At 35.1% G+C, this 16880-nt stretch overlaps 1 protein-coding gene across 8 annotated transcripts in view; it reads left to right on the plus strand.

The window, feature by feature from the left end:
• Positions 1 to 16880, plus strand: part of LOC144446976 (uncharacterized) — a 334721-nt gene that overhangs the window by 185097 nt on the left and 132744 nt on the right. For 7 of the 8 annotated variants that reach the window (XM_078136846.1, XM_078136848.1, XM_078136850.1 and 4 more), the window contains 2 exons: positions 8208 to 8417; positions 11050 to 11064. In XM_078136846.1, the coding sequence (XP_077992972.1) occupies positions 8208 to 8417; positions 11050 to 11064 (225 nt within the window). The remainder of the gene's footprint in view (positions 1 to 8207; positions 8418 to 11049; positions 11065 to 16880) is intronic. The other variant, XM_078136847.1, reaches the window with a different exon arrangement.

Here is a 16880-nt window from a genome sequence, read left to right on the forward strand (position 1 = left end):
GTTCTGTCCTTTCTCTTCCCTTCATTCACACTGCACAGTATTTACTACATTGTATAGTTTGGAGGAGACTACAATTGGGAAAAGTGATATCTAATGTACAGTGGATAATATCAAATGTACTATATGCCTTACCTGGGCTTTTTGCAATCTATGCAGGACACCACAGCTCTAACTGTTTCACCACTCAGTCTGAAGTTGATGTTTGCTGCATCAATTACCCGTCCCTTTCTGCTGGGGCAATGAGCTTCAATCATTACGGAACCCGGGGTTACGGAAAAGGCATTCTGAGGTTGTACATCATCAGTGTTGTTATTATTGTCTTCATCAATTGAACATCGAAAAGAATGTAATACTTTTGGAACCTATCACACGTATTTGCAATAGTCAACCCCGGACTCACCCCTATCTTCTCACTTTCACCACTTTTTTCTGACTGTAACAGGAAACAAGACGTTCTGCCATTTTTTGCAATTTTTGTTTTGAATGGACCATGTTTGTTGTGACTAGCGAGAACCAGCCCTTTGTATAGTGCAGCGAAGTTATCGGATGAACTGACTTCGAATGCGTACCAATCCATTGCGACCTTCTTGTTCTGTGTCACTCGGCAAGTTATAATTTCGCGTATTCCCGTTGTTTTGTGGACGTCTTTTGCCATCTTCCTCCATTTACCCACAGACACCCCAAAATAAATCAATAGACAACACGTCCTAGCCTCTAGATTTTACCACTCGACCACGACATATGCACGAGGACTCGGAAGATGCTGAGCCGAACAGATATGTGATGTCATATGACCCCATTTGACCTCATTTACATATTTGTTTGTATTCGTGAATTTTCGGATTTACGTAGGCGCGCGCTGACGTCAAACATAATTTTGAATTTCTGCAGCCTAATCACATCTCTGAGATTTACTAACTGATTTCAACCAAACCTGGCACAAACCTAATATACTACATGTATGTGAAACATATGCCCGTCACTTTGTTTTGTCACTGCATCATATATAGCTGAGAATGGCAGCCATAATTGTCTTAAATTTCTCAATTTGCATTCATAAATTTGGAGGTATAATACTTGACAACTCCATTCAAGTGCCTACATCCATATCATTATTACAGCTGACAGGAGCTGAAGGGCAAGGTTGATTTTCCGGCGGTGTCTGTCGTACATGTCAACTTTGTCTATTTTCATCTTCTTCTCCAAAACCGACAGTCAGAATACTTTGATATTTGTTCTGCATGATCCTTGGGGGAAGACTATTCAGATTTGTTCATGCCAAGTTGATTTGTGCCCTTTTCAATTTTTTACAATTTTTTCAAAAATGATATTTTCATCTTCTCAAATGCTACTCATCAGATTGCTTTGATATCTGGTATGTTGATACGCAGAGGGTAGCTCAGATTTGTTAATTTCATGTCAGCATATCTTTTCTATTTTTGATGATTTTTTTTAATTAAAAAAAATGAAATATGTTAATGACCATTGTGACCGATCCCATATTGGAAATCAGTCCAAGAGACTTAAGTAAAGTGCCACTTTTGAAAAGACACCATTGACGGCTGACAACAAGCAAATGTAATTCTACGCATCATGCACCCTCAACGACAAGTGAAACAGGTTGCAGACTTCAGCACAAATCCGAACAGTACACCCCTTCTACAGAATGGTACATTACACTGTGTGTATTATATTCCGATCTGAACTTACAAAGTTACTAGCGTATGTTGACGATTTTGACACCATCAGTCTTAAATATAAACGATAATAATCATTCTAAAATTACGTCATTTTTAGTCCCCGCGGACGAAGTCCGGAACGGGGACTTATGGATTGGGTTCCATCTGTCCGTCCGTCCGTCCGCAGCCGTTTCTTGGAGATGCCTGGACCGTTTTTTTTCAAACTTGGTACAGGGGCAACATGCTATGGCATATATGCATATGCACGTCAATTTGTTTTATGATACGATCCAATATGGCCGCCTAGCAACCATTTTGTTTGTGAATTTTCCCTGTCTAAAGCCATAACTCAGACATGCTTTAACAGATCTCATTCAAAGTTGGTATTAGGACAGTGTTCTATGACATACATGTGCATATTCATTCTTGTCATGATACGATCCAATATGGCCGCCTAGCAGCCATTTTGTTTGTGAATTTTCATGTCCAAAGCCATAACTCAGACATGCTTAAACAGATCTCATTCAAAGTTGGTATTAGGACAGTGTTCTATTACATACATGTGCATATCCATTTTCGTCGTGATACGATCCAATATGGCTGCCTGGCAGCCATTTTGTTTGCGAATTTTCATGTCCAAAGCCATAACTCAGACATGCTTGAACAGATCTCATTTAAAGTTGATATTAGGACAGTGTTCTATGACATACATGTGCATATCCATTTTCGTCATGATACGATCCAATATGGCTGCCTGGCAGCCATTTTGTTTGTGAATTTTCCATGTCCAAAGCAATTACTAAGACATGCTTGAACAGATCTCATTCAAAGTTGGTATTAGGACAGCGTTCTATGACATACATGTGCATATCCATTTTCGTCGTGATACGATCCAATATGGCTGCCTGGCAGCCATTTTGTTTGTGAATTTTCCATGTCCAAAGCCATAACTCAGACTCCATTTTCATCGTGATATGATCCCCCATACCCAACCAATCCTTTATTGTTGGAGGCATATTCCATGTCCAACAAGCACACACAACATATCTAAGTCTGTTTGTTTTAGGTTCACAAATGTTGTTGCGTGATCAGAGTAGTGATAATTCCTTAAAACCCAATTATAGCTGGGACTATGTCATTCACAATGACTTGTTAAATGTGGTTCATTTATGGAGTTTTGATTTCGTACGATCAAAATTGGTGGCAAAATCGCCACCTCAAAGTTGCCGATCAGTGATTCTTGCAGCAGCCATTACTATAAATGTATGTACCAGTCGAGGTCAAAGTTCTTTAACTAAAGAGCCTTACTATATATGGAAGAAAAGTAGTCATGAGATTGTAGTCCAGACTTTGTGCTGTAAAATGGCATATTTCATTTAATGTTTTGTTACACTTGCGATACGAGGTCATTTAGCAGTTTTAAAAAGCTTTTTTACCTTCTGTAAGGGTATGGGAGGTATTAAAAGGGGGATGTGTGTGTGTGTGTGTGTGTGTGTGTGTGTGTGTGTGTGTGTGTCTGTCTGTCTGTGTCACCACTTTCTTAAAAACAGCTAGCTCAATTATAATGACATTTAGTACCTATAATGTTTGGGGTAATGGCTAGACCTGAGTAGTTTTTGAGCGAGATCTGTTCATGTTAATTAGGGAAATTTGCATATCAATGAAATCAACTAATTAAGCAATATCTTAAGACTGCATACTTCAATTTCAATATAATTTAGTATATTCGTTAAACATAACAACATACATATGTCCTGTAAAATTTGTTGATGTACCTTACAGCGTTAATGAATAATTTGCATAATTAATTATATTTGGTAATTAGGCTATATCATAAGAATGCATACTCAAATTCAGTATAATCTAGTACATACGTTAACCATAAGAAAACACGTATGTCCTATCAAGTTTATTGAATATGTACCTTACAGTGTTAATGAATTTATTTGCATAATTAATGATTTTTGGTACTTAGGTAATAATACTTCAATTTCAATTTAATTCAGTTTACACGTTAATCATAACAATCGCATATGACCTGTAAAGCTTGTTGATGTACCTTTCAGTGTTAATGAATAATTTGCATAATTAATGATTCTTGGTAATTAGTACTTCATTTTCATTACAATTCAGTACATACATTAACCATAAGAAATTTTGTATGTCCTATAAAGTTAGTTGATGTACCTTACAGTGTTAATGAATAATTTGCATAAGTAATGGTTTTCGGTAAGTAGGCTATATCTTAAGACTGCATACTTCAATTTCAATACAATTTAGTACATTCATTAAACATAACAGAGTGCATATCTCCTATAAAAGTTGTTGATTTCGCTTAAAGATTTGGTGAATAATTTGCATAATTAATTATTTTCGGTAATTATTCTATATCTTAAGACTGCATGCTTCAATTTCAATATAATTTACTTCATACATTAAACATAACAAACTTTATATGCCCTATAAAGTTGTTGATGTACCTTACAGTGTTAATAATTTTAATGATTTTCGATAATTAAGATATATAAGACTGCATACTTGAATTTCAATACAATTTAGTACATTAATTAAACATAACAGAGTGCATATCTCCTATAAAAGTTGTTGATTTCGCTTAAAGATTTGGTGAATAATTTGCATAATTAATTATTTTCGGTAATTATTCTATATCTTAAGGTAGCGGGAAAGGCTAGGACGTCAGTTGAATTTGCATATAAACACTTCATAAAAAACTTGAAGCAGTCACTAGAAACTATTTTTCACACGCAAAAAAAAAATCCATTCATAGTTGGAGACACTACACACGAATTAAATATCCCAACATTGGAAAGTTTTCTGTGTAGCTAGGGGGTTTGATACGCCCTCTACGAGGGAAATGGGGAATACATCCACGCCTATATAGTAAAGTCTGAAGACCTTCAAATGATGGTGTAAACTGTAATAATAATCTGACGGCATTTCGAAACACCACTTTAAAACAATTTGCAAATGAAACCGCCATCGGATATAAAAAGAAAAACTTACTCGCTGCATAATACTAACGTGTCACGTTGCACAATTACTACTATACTAGCCCAAAGCTTGAAGTCCAAAGGTTACATGTTTACACATTCAATGATTCATATTTTGGTTGCTTTGATCGTAACACAAATTTGAAAAAGCGAGAATTGTTTTTAACGGATGGCAAAATATTTCATCATGTGGGACACAGTATTAGGTAAATTGACTGCAAACTAAATTCACAATTGCAATTAAAGTCAAAACTACATGTACGGGAGTCACTCAAAGTACGGTACTTTCGGTGACCTTGCACTGTACAAGTACGCGATTTCTTGTGTTCAAAATCTTTCAATGATTTTCTATCCACACCCCTTGAATGTATGAATGGCTAAAGCTCTTTGATGATGAATATCAAACTTGTTCTATTTACGAAATCCATCTGTATTTACCAAAAACAATTGGCATAGACTCGCCAACACACGACATGTGCTTCCACGTGTACTCATCCCCGATCGGGCCGGCCTTCGGGTACAGCGACTTGCTCCGAAGTCGAGCGTACTCTACTACTACGTGGTAGCGATATACCAATCAAGTCTAGTTTTTGTCTAGCGACAAATTTGTTTGTCAATGACGTCTGTCGATATCAATATTATTTAAACTATCGTGAACAATTCAAGACGTTTTTATCGTGTTATTCTGAGTGAAATGAATGTCTAAACTAAATTCACAATTGCAAGTCAAAACTACATGTGCGGGAGTCACTCAAAGTACGGTACTTCCGGTGACCTTGCACTGTACAAGTACGCGATTACCAAAAACTAACTAATTTGACAGAAGACATGTTTATTCGTACAAAACTGTCGAATCAAAATCATGCTTTTACTATGTGTATTGAACTGAGTTTGATGTCACACATACTGGGTGTTTAGAGTTTCTCTTTCACTTCAAGTTCCAGAGCTTGTTGTTGGTACATGGTGTTGCATGTAGCTCTGTGACGGAGGTATCAGTCCTCGATGAGTTTTCCTTATTTTTCTCAGATGCTAAAACTCAGACAGAGCCTTCATGCTTGTTCTTACCTTCTCTATCTTACTTACTGAGCAAACCATTTTGATATTGAATGGCGAATCTCGGTAAAATAACGATTTCTTTGAGCATTTAGTGTAAGTATGGTGTAAGCGTAGCATGTGGTATACGTTACTAAAGAACTCGCTAGTGAAAGGACTCTACGCATGCGCAGTGTAGTGTCTATTGTTTACGACTCCTTAGCCTAGTTACATAGTATCACATTCTGGTAGACGTTTGACACGTGTCTTGCTTGAGTGCTTTTCTACACCATACAATCAAGGACACGCCATATTGATAATCTTTACATTTACTAGAGGGTCTTAACATGTCAGAATGCCAAACACACCAGCGAATTAGAGCAAAAGAGGTACTGTAAAAATGCTAAAAATACACGAAAAACGTTGTTTTTCACCCTTTGTATATCTTTTTCAAAGCTTTCGATCTACGTTGTTACTCATGGCAATGGAATGAAACCTTTTATGGTCGATAAAACGTGATTATATAAAAATTCTCTCGGTGGTTTTTCGACGTAGCAGGTATACTTCGACAACAAGGTGTCGCCAAAGTAGCACTCATTTTTTACCGAAATTTACAGTTTTAAAAATTCATTTAAAAAAAAACGATGATAGATATCGACAAAAACCACCGAGAGAAGTTAGAAAATTCTATAAGGAATATTTAAATGCAAAGAAATGATTAAAAGATCATGTAGTTTCCAAGATCGAAATGAAAATATTAAAAAATATTTATTTTTCATATTTACTGGTGTCATATTTCATTAATCATAAAGAAACGCAAAATAATAATACTCCTAAAACAATCATATAAAGAAGGATGTTTGCTGCGAGTTTGGTTGCAATATCTTTATTCTGACATTTTTTATGATTTTTTTTATACAACAAAGAAATGGGAGAAAAATAGCCTTTACTGCTACCTTAAGACTGCATGCTTCAATTTCAATATAATTTACTTCATACATTAAACATAACAAACTTTATATGCCCTATAAAGTTGTTGATGTACCTTACAGTGTTAATAATTTTAATGATTTTCGATAATTAAGATATATAAGACTGCATACTTGAATTTCAATATAATTTAGTACATACGTTAACCATAACAATAATAAGATATGTCCTATAAAATTTGCTGATATAGCTTACAGTTTTCGTGAAATATTTGCATAATTAATGATTTTAGGTAACTAGGTTGTATCTTAAAAATGCAAGCTTCAAATTTTGTATAATATGGTACATATATCAACCATAATAATACGCACCTGTCCTATGAAGTTTGTTGCTACAACATCTACTTTTAATGAGTATTTTGAATAATGAATGATATTCAGTAATTAAGCAGTATCATGCACTCTTCAAATTCCGTATAATTACATACATTAACCTAAGAAAGCGCGATTGTCCAAAAAAGCCTGTTACCATAGTTTTTTTAGTTTAATGAGTTATTTGCATAATAAGTGATTTCCTTACGGGAGGCATTCAGTTTAAATGTGGTTAACAGTGAAACATTGTGAATTTTCAATAATGAACAATAAAAAGTAGTATATGTGATGTCAATCTGATTAAAATCCGATGTGGTGTAAGTGGCGAGATGCCTTTATTTACCTCTATTTCCATCGTTTTGTGACGTTTGTTTTGTTCCGAGTGATCACAGCCTTCCCACATCTGAACCTGTGTAATAGACAATCCCATTGAATGTCAACAATTTGGTAAGGTTTTCACAACCAATCAGCATGCTTCAATTTCTCCAGTGTGTGCAACTGCCAACGTAACACTCATCCTGATTGGCCAATCGAAAGCGCGAGATTCAAACACAATTGTCTATTACACAGGTTCAGATGTGGGAAGGCGGCGATCACTCGGAACAAAACAAATGACACAAAACAATGGAAATAGAGGTAAATAAAGGCATCTAGCTGCTTTCACCTCATCGGATTTTAATCAGATCGTCTTCTACCAAACAAGCAACAAGACCACGCCCATGTCAACAGCCAAATGATCACATATATTGCAAAGATAACATCAGGGATTCATAGACAAGTGAACGAACATTCAAAAAATGTATGTTAATATATCTAGCAACATGACCATGCCCATAGCAACAGCCAAATGATTGCTGTATGTTAATATATCTAGCAACATGACCATGCCCATAGCAACAGCCAAATGATTGCTGTATTGCAAAGATAACAGGGTTGGATAGGCAACTGGATAATCATTCGGCAAATGAACACCTGTACCTAGCATGGATCAGCATGTGGGTAAACATTTTTAAAAACTGTACAGTTGTGCTACAATGCCATTGGCACTATTTTGTACACTAACTGTATGATAAAAATTGACAGATTTAAATAAAGAAATTGGTACTCATCTTCAACATCCCCCAAGTTACATATGCTACTCATTCTGTTATTAGAATCAATACCATGTGTCTTGTTATTACTAGAGAGTTGATGAACTGGAAGATAGCATTGGTAAAATGAAGAGAACAGAGGCTAAATTCCGTGCCCAAGAAGATGTCTACCTCAAGAATGAGTCCAAGTTGATAGAAGATATAGGAAACTTAAAGAAACAAATGGCATCAGCAAGAGAAGGCAGAAATTATGAAAATGAACTTCTCTTTCAAAAAATGGCAGAGGTCAAACAAGAGAAACAGGTAAGTATTAAAATTAATTCTGTATGTGCCAAATTTATGTTGATAATTATGCTGCTTTTGCATATAGCATCCATTGGTGTGCCCCATCTCAAGGCATTCATTCTATTAAAATACAAAATAAGGCAGTAAGTTATTCTTCCCATCTCAAGGCATTCATTCTGTTTAAATACAAAGTAAGGCAATAACTTACTCTTCCCATCTCAAGGCATTCATTCTGTTAAAATACAAAGTAAGGCAGTACGTTATTCTTCCCATCTCAAGGCATTCATTCTATTAAAATACAAAGTAAGGCAGTAAGTTATTCTTCCCATCTCAAGGCATTCATTCTGTTAGAATACAAAGTAAGGCAATAACTTATTCTTCCCATCTCAAGGCATTCATTCTGTTAAAATACAAAGTAAGGCAGTAAGTTATTCTTCCCATCTCAAGGCATTCATTCTGTTAAAATACAAAGTAAGGCAATAACTTACTCTTCCCATCTCAAGGCATTCATTCTGTCAGAATACAAAGTAAGGCAATATGTTATTCTTCCCATCAGAATGCAACTAAAGCAAGGCATTTAATACATCATAATGCAATGAAAGCCCTAAGGTGTTTGTTACTAACGTAATAATAAAGGAATACCTTCCATCAGGATGCAATGTATGTTTCCATGTAAGTAATTGGCCCAAAACTGACCAAGTACGGGCAGAGTTACGAGCTCGCAAGTCTCAAGTACGAGTGACGTCTGAACGTATATATACGGGTGACGTAACGAGCTCGTAAGTCTGAAATACGAGTGACATCATGTAGTGGTCCTCCTAATTACTGCCCGGGAAGAAAGAAAGCGCCCGGGAGCAAACTAGAGGGTAAACGGAACAAAATTTGTGTAGGTGCAGGTTTTTCAGCCTGAAATTTTGTAGCTGGTGACGTCCATAGCCATTGCATGATTCATTGATACGGGATTCAGTGAGTTACTGCCCGGGGAAAATCTAAACGTCAAATCATTATCAAAAGTCGATTTGTGATTGAACTAGAATGTTAAGAACCCTATCTAACCTAACTTGTGGCCACACAAGTCTTGTTTTATCATTTTTAGGCTAACAATCCCTTCGTTCACCTAGACCATGGAAGTACTTCCATGCCTAGACTCAGTACAATGTACATTTTATCTGCGCCATCTTTTTTCCTGGGACATATCATTCTGTTGAAGGGTGTGTGGCTATAGTAACGATCCCGCCTTCCAAGTTTTTTATGTAAGTGACAAATGATCTGACAAATAATAAGGAATATATTTTCGTCATGATATGTGTGACTGAATGTTTCATTATGAAAATAAATTTCCTAACCAATCCTGCCAACACAACGTAACGGCGTTTGCGAACATCAGCCGTATTGGTAAGTGGCATAAATCGAGCACCCGGGGAAAATTGCGTTACCAAACCAACTAGACAGATATTCCTCCGCACCGCTCACATTAATCACACCAAGTTCAGAGCCGATTATACTTCCAAGTTACGAGTGAATATAAAATAACATATGCCTAAATGTTAGCTTGCCGAGAATTGTTTTCACATCAATGATAAGAGAATATCATTATTATTAAATTTAATTTACAACAACCAAATATTCGCCCCATACTCGCGGAATACGACAAGCGTGAGTCCTCTGCGTACTCATCGAAAATTAGGCCAACTACAAGAGTATGACGTCACCCGTATATGGAAATTGCGAGTTCAGACGTCACTCGTACTTGAGACTTACGAGCTCGTAACTCTGCCCGTACTTGGTCAGTTTTGGGTGAATTACATACCTCATGTTTCCCTTGCAATAAAAGTAAGGCATTCATTCAATACATTGTAAGATAAAGAAAGCATTTGTCCCATCAGAATGAAATGAAAACAAGTTCTGACTATAAAAAAAGTATGTGATGTTATATTTTGATAATCAAACAACAGATAAGGTAGTTTTAAGTTTATATGTTTCATTTTGTTTTCAAATTGGTTTTCTGAGATATTTTGACTCCAATTTACAGGGTCAGACATTACGGAAGGTGAATGCCATGTGAGTTTGTATCAAGGGTGCTAGGTGGTACAAATATAGTGGTGGTGGTGGTGGTGGTGGTGGTGGTGGTGGTAGGGTGGGGTGGTGTGGATATGGTAGTTGTAGTGGTCTGGTGATGGTGGTGGTGGTCATTGCTATTCATATGACACAAAGCAACAGCTACAATAGCTATGTACAACTGCCAAATTAATACCAATCAACAATGAAAGACCTTTCTTCAACATTTCATTCATACATGAATCTATACAAGAATTGATATTCCTGTTGAATACTTTTATTTTGATAAAATTCAGTACTACAGTTAAGTAGTAGAAGACATCATTTATGTTTGGTGTTATAGAAGCTACAATATTGATACCACAAAAGAGTATGAAAGATTTTGTGTTGTTGATAAATGTCACTTTGTTGTTGTTCATCTTTATGCTGTGTAGATTCTACAGCTGTTTGTTGAAGAAAGTTGTGTAATCATTATTGATAATCATTAACATTAATACACATCATATTAATCTGTCTCAATTTATGAAAATAATTTTCTCCCCATTTCTCATTTCTAATGTGGTCAATTCCATTTTGTCTCCTATGCATGCAGCCAGAAACAGCACAGGTGATATATAAGTTGCATTTGTCTTTATTTTGATTTAGTTTATTATGTGTAATGATAAGTATCGTTTTAAAACTTACTAATTTGGATAATAATTAATAGGTTCAATTGGTGACATGACAATATACATATATTAGTATGTACAATGAAATAAGTGTTTATTATATAGTGTTAAAGTGGTTTTGACAAAATATCAAGAACTGTGTAGTAGTGTTTGACAAAATATCAACAACTGTGTAGTAGTGTTTGACAAAATATCAAGAACTGTGTAGTAGTGTTTGACGAAATGTCAACAACTGTGTAGTAGTGTTTGATGAAATGTCAACAACTGTGTAGTAGTGTTTGACGAAATATCAACAACTGTGTAGTAGTGTTTGACGAAATATCAACAACTGTGTAGTAGTGTTTGACAAAATATCAACAACTGTGTAGTAGTGTTTGACAAAATATCAACAACTGTGTAGTAGTGTTTGACAAAATATCAACAACTGTGTAGTAGTGTTTGCCAAAATATCAACAACTGTGTAGTAGTGTTTGACGAAATATCAACAACTGTGTAGTAGTGTTTGACAAAATATCAACAACTGTGTAGTAGTGTTTGACAAAATGTCAACAACTGTGTAGTAGTGTTCATAAAAACATTGTTTATCCATCCCATAAATATTGTTGGTGGTTTGATTTATGTTAACATAGCTGTGTACACAGTCATGCTAAATAATTTGGAATGTGTAGTGTGTACCCAGTTGTGATGTGTACATTGTACATAGTGTGTACCCAGTTGTGATGTGTACATTGTACATAGTGTGTACCCAGTTGTGATGTGTACATTGTACATAGTGTGTACCCAGTTGTGATGTGTACATAGTGTGTACCCAGTTGTGATGTGTACATAGTGTGTACCCAGTTGTGATGTGTACATTGTACATAGTGTGTACACAGTTGTGATGTGTACATAGTGTACATTACATCAAACTGTAACTAACTCTTACAAGTCTACATTACATCAAACTGTAACTAACTCTGGGTTTAAAGTGTGGACACTTAGTGATAGTTAGTTATGGTTTGATAAATGGTACACTTGGGTTTAAAGTGTGGACACTTACTAAGAATTACCAGTAGTTATGGTTTGAGAAGACTTGCAGAGGTCATAGAGTGAAAAAAATCAATATTATTTCAATAATACAACAAAAAGTGATCAGCTGACCTAATTGGTCTTTTGAAGTAGTGCATATTGATTTTGGACAAATTCAAATTGTAGAACAACAACTTGCACGTCTGTACAACATTTTAAAGTGTTGAATCACTTGTCATGTTTAGTCTGAGTTTTCTGATCGCTCAGTACAAGAACAGGTAGGTGTCATCATTGCTAGGAAAATTCTAGAGTTTGTGCTTGATGATTGGTGTCATTCTTGCAAATCCTAGAATTACCCAAAATTGCAACAGTATTGTTTAATTCAGATTAATGTTTTCTTCAGAATAGCATACATATTTTTACCTGTTGTAAGAGAGTGTTATGTTATGCTTCTGTGTGTGTGTGTGTGTGTCTGTGTGTCTGTGTGTGTGTGTGTGTGTGTGTGTGTACATGTCTGTGTGTGTCTGTGGACATGATATCTCAAAAACTATTTCATCAATTCTAATTAAACTTGCTACACATCCTCCATATGGTAATGGAAAGAACTGACTAGATTTTGGTGAACATTCACTGAATGTAATTTACTAGTCATTTGCATAATTATGTATAATTCATTCTTTTTAGTAATTGGTCTATATCTTTGAAATGAATACTTGAAATTCAATATAATTTGGTATATACATTAACCATGACAAAGTGCATATATCCTATAGTGTTGATGTAGCTTACAGATTCAATGTACAAATTGCATAATTACAGCAATGTTCGATCAACTGTACCTCTTAGCCTGTGTCACACTGTGCTAAAACAAAGTTGGTATTAGGACAGTGTTCTATGACATACATGTGCATATCCATTTTCGTCGTGATACGATCCAATATGGCTGCCTTGCAGCCATTTTGTTTGCGAATTTTCCATGTCCAAAGCCATAACTCAGACATGCTTGAACAGATCTCATTCAAAGTTGGTATTAGCACAGTGTTCTATGACTTACATGACTGTGCATAATTATCCATTTTCGTTGTTATACAATCCGATATGGCGATTTTGTTGGCGCAGTTGTCATGTCCAAAGCCATAACTCAGACATGCATGCTTGAACAGATCTCATTCAAAGTTGGTATTAGGACAGTGTTCTATAACATACATGTGCCTATCCATTTTCATCGTGATATGATCCAATATGGCTGTCTGGCAGCCATTGTGTTTGTGAATTTTCCATGTCCAAAGCCATAACTCAGACATGCTTGAACAGGTTCCCCCCCCCCCATACACGACCCATCCTTTATTGTTGAATGGTTTATTCCATCACATCATCTTGAAGAGTAGGCATGTCCCATGTCCAATGAGGAGACACAACATGATCGAGTAGGCATGTTCCATGTCCAATGAGCAGACACAACATATCTAAGTCTGTTTGATTTAGTTTCACAAGTGTTGTTGCATGATCAGAGTAGTGATATCTCGAAAATGACAACATAAACTGCCAGTTCCTTAAAACCCAATCATAGCGGGGAGTATGTCATTCTCAATGACTTGTTATACATGTATATATAGTTCAAGTTCATACTGTGTGTGTCATTGTTATTATAGTTCAAATCCATACAGTGTGTCATTATTAATATAGTTCAAATCCATTCAGTGTATGTGTGATTGTTGATATAGTTCAAATCCATTCAGTATGTGATTGTTGATATAGTTCAAATCCATTCAGTATGGGATTGTTTATATAGTTTAAATCCATACAGTGTGTGTGTGATTGTTGATATAGTTCAAATCCATACAGTGTGTGTGTGATTGTTGATATAGTTTAAATCCATACAGTGTGTGTGTGATTGTTGATATAGTTCAAATCCATACAGTGTGTGTGTGTGTGTGTGTGTGTGTGTGTGATTGTTGATATAGTTCAAATCCATTCAGTGTGTGATTGTTGATATAGTTCAAATCCATTCAGTATGTGATTGTTGATATAGTTCAAATCCATATAGTGTATGTGTGATTGTTGATATAGTTCAAATCCATCCAGTGTATGTGTGATTGTTGATATAGTTCAAATCCATTCAGTATGTGATTGTTGATATAGTTCAAATCCATACAGTGTGTGTGCGATTGTTGATATAGTTCAAATCCATTCAGTATGTGATTGTTGATATAGTTCAAATCCATACAGTGTGTGTGTGAATGTTGATATAGTTCAAATCCATACAGTGTATGTGTGATTGTTGATATAGTTCAAATCCATACAGTGTGTGTGTGATTGTTGATATAGTTCAAATCCATTCAGTGTGTGAATGTTGATATAGTTCAAATCCATTCAGTATGTGATTGTTGATATAGTTCAAATCCATAGTGTGTGTGTGATTGTTGATATAGTTCAAATCCATACAGTGTATGTGTGATTGTTGATATAGTTCAAATCCATACAGTGTATGTGTGATTGTTGATATAGTTCAAATCCATACAGTGTGTGTGTGATTGTTGATATAGTTCAAATCCATTCAGTGTGTGAATGTTGATATAGTTCAAATCCATACAGTGTATGTGTGATTGTTGATATAGTTCAAATCCATATAGTGTATGTGTGATTGTTGATATAGTTCAAATCCATTCAGTATGTGATTGTTGATATAGTTCAAATCCATACAGTGTGTGTGTGAATGTTGATATAGTTCAAATCCATACAGTGTGTGTGCGATTGTTGATATAGTTCAAATCCATTCAGTGTGTGATTGTTGATATAGTTCAAATCCATACAGTGTATGTGTGATTGTTGATATAGTTCAAATCCATACAGTGTATGTGTGATTGTTGATATAGTTCAAATCCATTCAGTGTGTGATTGTTGATATAGTTCAAATCCATTCAGTGTGTGATTGTTGATATAGTTCAAATCCATATAGTGTGTGTGTGATTGTTGATATAGTTCAAATCCATTCAGTATGTGATTGTTGATATAGTTCAAATCCATACAGTGTGTGTGTGATTGTTGATATAGTTCAAATCCATTCAGTGTGTGTGTGATTGTTGATATAGTTCAAATCCATTCAGTGTGTGATTGTTGATATACTAGTAGTTCAAATCCATTCAGTATGTGATTGTTGATATACTAGTAGTTCAAATCCATACAGTGTGTGATTGTTGATATACTAGTAGTTCAAATCCATTCAGTGTGTGATTGTTGATATACTAGTAGTTCAAATCCATACAGTGTGTGATTGTTGATATAGTTCAAATCCATTCAGTGTGTGATTGTTGATATAGTTCAAATCCATTCAGTATGTGATTGTTGATATAGTTCAAATCCATTCAGTGTGTGTGCGATTGTTGATATAGTTCAAATCCATACAGTGTGTGTGTGATTGTTGATATAGTTCAAATCCATTCAGTGTGTGATTGTTGATATACTAGTAGTTCAAATCCATTCAGTATGTGATTGTTGATATACTAGTAGTTCAAATCCATACAGTGTGTGATTGTTGATATACTAGTAGTTCAAATCCATTCAGTGTGTGATTGTTGATATACTAGTAGTTCAAATCCATACAGTGTGTGATTGTTGATATAGTTCAAATCCATATAGTGTGTGTGTGATTGTTGATATAGTTCAAATCCATTCAGTGTGTGTGTGTGTGATTGTTGATATAGTTCAAATCCATACAGTGTGTGTGCGATTGTTGATAGTTCAAATCCATATAGTGTGTGTACGATTGTTGATATAGTTCAAATCCATTCAGTGTGTGATTGTTGATATAGTTCAAATCCATACAGTGTGTGTGCGATTGTTGATATAGTTCAAATCCAGTGTGTGTGTGATTGTTGATATAGTTCAAATCCACACAGTGTGTGTGTGTATGTGTGTGTGATTGTTGATATAGTTCAAATCCATTCAGTGTGTGATTGTTGATATAGTTCAAATCCATTCAGTGTGTGATTGTTGATATAGTTCAAATCCATACAGTGTATGTGTGATTGTTGATATAGTTCAAATCCATTCAGTGTATGTGTGATTGTTGATATAGTTCAAATCCATACAGTGTATGTGTGATTGTTGATATAGTTCAAATCCATATAGTGTGTGTGCGATTGTTGATATAGTTCAAATCCATTCAGTGTGTGTGTGCGATTGTTGATATAGTTCAAATCCATTCAGTGTGTGATTGTTGATATAGTTCAAATCCATACAGTGTGTGATTGTTGATATAGTTCAAATCCACACAGTGTGTGTGTGTGTGTGTGTGTGTGTGTGTGTGTGTGTGTGTTGATATAGTTCAAATCCATTCAGTGTGTGATTGTTGATATAGTTCAAATCCATTCAGTGTGTGATTGTTGATATAGTTCAAATCCATACAGTGTATGTGTGATTGTTGATATAGCTATATATACTGACTTTACCCATACATCCATTCTATGCCATTAATCCTGACTTTGCCATATAAAATTGTTTGGTGTTTATGTCTATAGTTGTATTGATGTTTGTTTAATAGTTGTTTACTAAGTGTCACTAAATACTGTTTAATGCATGTAAAAGAGACTTATATTATCAAAGTCTTATTAATATCATAAATGAAGTGTAATTCATTAAAATCATAACAAACTGTATTTAATAACATAGTGCACTGTGTAACATAACAAACTGTATTTAATAACATAGTGCACTGTGTAACATAACAAACTGTATTTAATAACAT

Source organism: Glandiceps talaboti, chromosome 15, assembly GCF_964340395.1.
Source record: "Glandiceps talaboti chromosome 15, keGlaTala1.1, whole genome shotgun sequence".
Classification (NCBI taxonomy): Eukaryota; Metazoa; Hemichordata; class Enteropneusta; family Spengelidae; genus Glandiceps; species Glandiceps talaboti.